The sequence below is a fragment of the Elephantulus edwardii genome, unplaced genomic scaffold, assembly GCF_000299155.1.
Source record: "Elephantulus edwardii isolate Elephantulus edwardi_28Jun2011 unplaced genomic scaffold, EleEdw1.0 scaffold00087, whole genome shotgun sequence".
Taxonomy (NCBI): domain Eukaryota; kingdom Metazoa; phylum Chordata; class Mammalia; order Macroscelidea; family Macroscelididae; genus Elephantulus; species Elephantulus edwardii.
In genome coordinates, this window is record NW_006399837.1 from 7409 (window position 1) to 12377 (window position 4969).

General features: G+C 64.9%; 1 protein-coding gene across 1 annotated transcript; it reads right to left on the reverse strand.

The window, feature by feature from the left end:
* Positions 1–914: 914 nt before the first annotated feature.
* On the reverse strand, positions 915–4268 carry FEV (FEV (ETS oncogene family)). Its single transcript, XM_006890235.1, has 3 exons — positions 4093–4268; positions 3300–3374; positions 915–1489 (listed from the first exon to the last, which is right to left on the reverse strand). The coding sequence occupies exons 1-3, from the start codon at positions 4142–4144 to the stop codon at positions 915–917; spliced, it is 702 nt and encodes a 233-aa protein (XP_006890297.1). The 5' UTR covers positions 4145–4268.
* Positions 4269–4969: the final 701 nt, after the last annotated feature.

Below are 4969 nucleotides of genomic sequence, written 5' to 3' on the forward strand. Positions count from 1 at the left end.
GACTGCCTGCGCCCACCCACCCGGACTCCTTGCTCCCCGCCCCCAGCAGCCCCATCCTGCCTCACTGCGGTTCTCCCGAGCTCTTCCTCAACCAGGATTTATTTCTCCTCAGACCCGGCCTTAGTCTTTCCCTCTCTCACCCCCTCTCCCGCCTCAGACAAGGTTCTGGTGCCGCAAAGAACAGCGAGAGGAGCTGGAGCGAGCTGGAGAGCTTTAATGGGAGAGGGATAGGAAGACACTGGGAGAGTGGGGTGGAAGGAAGGAGGGCTGGAAGCCACCCAGCCAAGTTAGGGGGTGGGTGTGAGGACGGAGACCCTTCCCAAGTCTGCCAGGCCCCAAAGCGGAAAAGGTGGACTGTGGGCCTCAGGGCTGGACTAGGGCAGTCCGTGGGGGAGAGACAAGAGGAAATACTTGACATTCAATAGAAAAGGGGCAGCCTGCAGGGGGCTTCCAGGAGCCAGGCTGAAGTGTAAGTGGGGGGGGAGACAGAGGTGACCGGGGACCCCCTGGCCAGTCTGGGGACCTGGTAGGAGGTGGAGTTAAAAGAAAACTTGGAGGCCAGAAGTGCGTGGGACTATGTTTTGTTAGTTCCGCTGGAGGAGAATCGCTCCGCTGGGTTCTTGACCACCATCTTTATGGAAGTAGATCGCTGGTGGGTTCTGCTGGTGCACAGTCTACACAGCAAGCCGCATGTGCCACCCAGGCGCCACCAAGCCCATGGCCCTCGAGTCATTAACTTATGGTGACCCCATGTGAGGCAGGTGTGAATCTAAAGATAAAGAAAGTGGGGGAGGCTTCGGGACCTTCCTCCAGGAGGGTGGAAGGAGCGTGGGGGAGGCTCCAAGCCGTCCCTGGACGTGGATGGGGTTGGGCGAGGCCTTGGGCCTTGGGCCTTGGGGAGTGGCCGCCCCTGCCTAGTGGTAATGACCCCCCAAGTGCGAGGCGGCGGCCACGGCGCCGAAGGGCCCGGGCGGGGGCTGCAAGCTGGGGCCCGGGTAGAGCGCAGCGGTGGCGGCGGCGGCGGTGGCGGCCGGGCTGGGACCTGGCCAGTAGGAGAAGCCGGCGGGCGCGACCCCGGCCGAGGCGGCCATGAGGTTGAGTTTGGAGAGGCCAGGGAAGGGCAGCGGGGCGAGGCCGGTGGGCAGCTTGTAGAGCGCGCCTTCCTGCGCGGCGGCGGCGGCGGCGGCGTGGGCGTGCGCGGGCGGCGGCTGGCAGGCCTGCGCCAGGCCCTGGAAGTCGAAGCGGTAGGCGTAGCGCTTGCCGTGCACCTTGCTCATGATGTTCTTGTCGTAGTAGTAGCGCAGCGCGCGGCTCAGCTTGTCGTAGTTCATGTTGGGCTTGCTCTTGCGCTCGCCCCAGCGCCGAGCCACCTCGTCTGGGTCCGTGAGCTTGAACTCGCCGTGGCCACCCTCCCACGCGATGCAGCCGGCGTTGGCGCGGTCGGCCAGCAGCTCCAGCAGGAACTGCCACAGCTGGATCTGCCCGCTGCCTGCGGGGAGTTGGGGGCGGTCAGGCTGGGGCTGGGGGCCGGGCTGGGGGTCATCTGGGGCAGGGGCCTGGCCCACCTGAAGCCGTGGGGGGCATGAGTGCGTGCGGCCTGCAGGAACACTGTGCGTTCCCCCTTCCCCCGCGCTCCCCAGTCCTGGTTCAGGGAGATGTTGACCGGAGCGGTCTCCAGCCTCGACAGCAGGTTTACATAGTGGGAGACCCGCTTGCTCTCAGAAGGACGCCGCCCGACCAGCGCCCAGCTTTGTTAACTTAGGCGAAGATGTGGGATCCTCCGCGCAGAGACAGCGGCAAAACAAGGCATACGGCTTTCCCAGGCCAGCAGGGGCCGGACTGCAGCCTCTGCTCGCCCTTCTGGCTGGACCGTCTTTATTTATTGAGGGCAGGCCCAGAGCAACCGCACCGATGCCTGGGCGGGTGACTGCCATCCCAGCGGGCCAGAGACCCAGACAGCACAGGGCCGGGTCTGCGCTCTCCAAAGATACACAACTGGACATTAAGGGGGAAAGGGACACTGGCTTGTATCAAACAAGCAAATGACAGTGGCCCCCTAAACGTGAGAGGAGGGGTGGGGTCCCCGCGGGCCCCCACTCCCACAGCCAGCAGGTGCGCAGGGCTGTGGTTCGGCCTGTTTCGCAGAGCTGGGGTGTGACGGCTTTTGGGAGTAGACGGGATTCCCGGTGCCAAAGGCACACGGACCCTGAGAACAGAGCTGGCACCAGGAAGACCCTGGGCCTGACCAGTGTCTCCTCGGTTCCTGGCAAGTGTCTGGGCCCCTCCACCCTGTCCAGAGCTCAGAGTTACAGAAAAGGAGTGGTGGGAGGGTGGGGGAGAGTAGGACCCTGTCACTCCTGGTTCCCTATCTTGTCACCTCAGACAAACGAAGAAGAAAAAAAAATATTGCTACAATTACCAGTCCCCTTAAAAATTAAACGAATCTTCAGCAAAGCTAATTATTGCCTCAAATGGGAGCCCGTAGACCCTCACTTTCAACCACCCGCCCAGAACCCAGACATTGCTCCCACCATAACCTTTGCCCTCTGTGCCAGCCTAGTGAGGGGCCTCTGGGTCGTGACTGGCATTTATAAGATCGTTAGTGGTGGGGGGACAAATCAGGCACCCACGCTCGGGGGTGACCCCAGAGCCGTGCGAGCCGGTTCTTCCGCCGTTTGGGTGAAGGGAAGTTGTCAACCTCATTTCTGAAGTAACCATAACTTGGGGGGATCCAGGGTACTGGCTGGGGCCCGACCCTGTGCGAGGGGCATTGTCAGGAAAGCCAGCCTCCCGCTGTGACCCGGAAACGCCAAAAGGATTTGGTCACAGCAAGGAACCAGGGGATCACTAAATTGTTCCTCTTGAGTTTTGCGGGGCGCACGCTTAGGCACGAGATACTGAGCCCAGTGTTCGTGGTGGCCCTGTGTGGTGAGGTAATGAGGGTCCCGAAATGCCGGAGCCTACATAAGCGTAGACTAGAGGTCTGCTGGATGCCAAACTCCTTAACCCAGGCCCCAAGAGCAAGAAAACTCAGCAGAAGAAAGCCCGGGGTCAAAATCCTCCTCGCCGCCCCTCCAGGGCAGGTTCCACTCGCTCTGGAACTCCGGAGAAGCAGGAGAGGTCAAGGGTACGTCTCCCCAGGTCCTCCAGGCAGTCAGACCTGAGTCCTCCCAGAGCCTTCCCAGAGCCTGGCTTGCAAGCTGCCCCCGCCCTCTGCCCAGTGGCGGTGGTACCGTCCTTCTGGGGCTGGTGCCCCGGCGGCCAGCCCACTGTCCTCGCGCAACGCGCCCCGCGCTCACCTTTCTGCACCGCGGGGCTCAGCGGCCCCCAGCCCGGGCTCTTCGCGTCCTTGAAGAGACCGTCTCCGACCGGATCTGCAGCGACGGGATAAATCAGTCAGTCTGACCTGGGGCCGGGGCGGAGGTCGTCAGCTAGTTGGGAATGGTCTGGGACCCAGGCTCCAGGGGGTCTGTGGTCCCCGGAAGCCAGGCTGGAGCACCAGGCCGCCCGGCTCCTCCTCCCCCAGGCCCGGCCTCGGCGCGCGCGGCGCAGAGCCCCTGCGGAGAGCCCAAGTCAGGAAACGCGTCCAGGAAAAAGGAAATCCGCTTTCTGAACGCCCAGCGGGAGCCTTATAAAGCCCGGCAGGGATGCGCCAGGCGAGCGGAGCGCGGGGAGCCCATGGGGAGGAGAGGAGGGCGCCTGGAGGGCCAGGCCCGTGGGGGCGCTTGGAACACCGAGGTGAGGACAGGCGAGGGCGCAGGGGCGACGATCGGCGGACCCCAGCCTCGTGGCACTGCTGGCGCACAGAAGCCACCACCTGCCCGACAACCTCTGCTCCCGCGACCAGGCTCTTTCCGTCCCCTGAGCCCACCTCAACCTCCCAGGGTCCCGTTCTGCCCCCTTCAGTCCTCCACTGCGAAACCCCAAAGCTCTCATCGGCCTTTGAGGTACCCCCCCAAGGGCCTGCGCTCTCAGCAGCCCAAGTCCAAGGACCGCGCCCCCTTTCTCGGTCGCCGGAGTCCCCTTCCCAAGGCAGAGCGCCGTCTTCCCGCCCGGGTTCTGATGCCTGCACCCCGGGCTGGTCCCTGGTACCTGGCAGGTACATGTTGATCAGCAGGGGCTGGGAGGCGCCGCTCTGTCTCATCGCCGCCGGGTACTGGGCGGTGGGAGGTGGGGGGGCACGGGAGGGGGAGCGCGCAGGCTTGGCGCTCCGGGGCACCGATCCCCGCCCGAGGCGCACACGGGTGATGGGGAGGAGACGGCGCCGGGTCCGGCGGGGGGGGGGGGGGTCTTGGAACGACGCACCCAGTTACCGGGCTGCTAGGAAGCCTCCGGGGCCCCCCGAGCGGGCCGGGGCTGCAATTTCCGTTTTAATTAAAGCGCCGCCGCCTGGGCCCCCCGGACCCGCCCCCGCCCCCCTTATCGGACCATCGCAATAAAGTCTCCAGCGCGCGGCGTCGCAGCCAAGCGCACCCGGCAGCCCCCCGCGCCCCGCAGCCGGGAGACCGCGGGGGATGGGCCGGGCGCGCTCTGACACCGGCCGCAGCGCCTGACTTTTCCGCCTCCCTGACTGTCCGCAAACAGCGCGGGGCGGGGCCGCCGGCTCCCCCGCCGATCCCGGGAGCCACAGCCCCCTCCCCAGGGCTTTCTGCCCCTCGGTCCCTGCCCCCTCCCAATGCTCTACCCCCCCCTTCTCCTCCCCTCACCCGGTTCCCGTCTCCAGGCTGCGTTATCTGCATCTTCACTTTTAAATTTCCGCTTCCCTCCCTCTCGCCTGTCGCTGCGCTCCCGCCCCGCAGCCGTCGCTCCCTTTATCTCTGTCCCCACCCATACCCACACCCGCCCACTTGTGCCTTCTCTCCCCTCTTCTACTCTCTGCCTAGAGACCTGACCCCTTCTCTTCCTCTTTCTGACGTTCACCCTATTTCCTGCCTTCCCCTGCCCCAGCCTCGGGTCACACACAGGGACC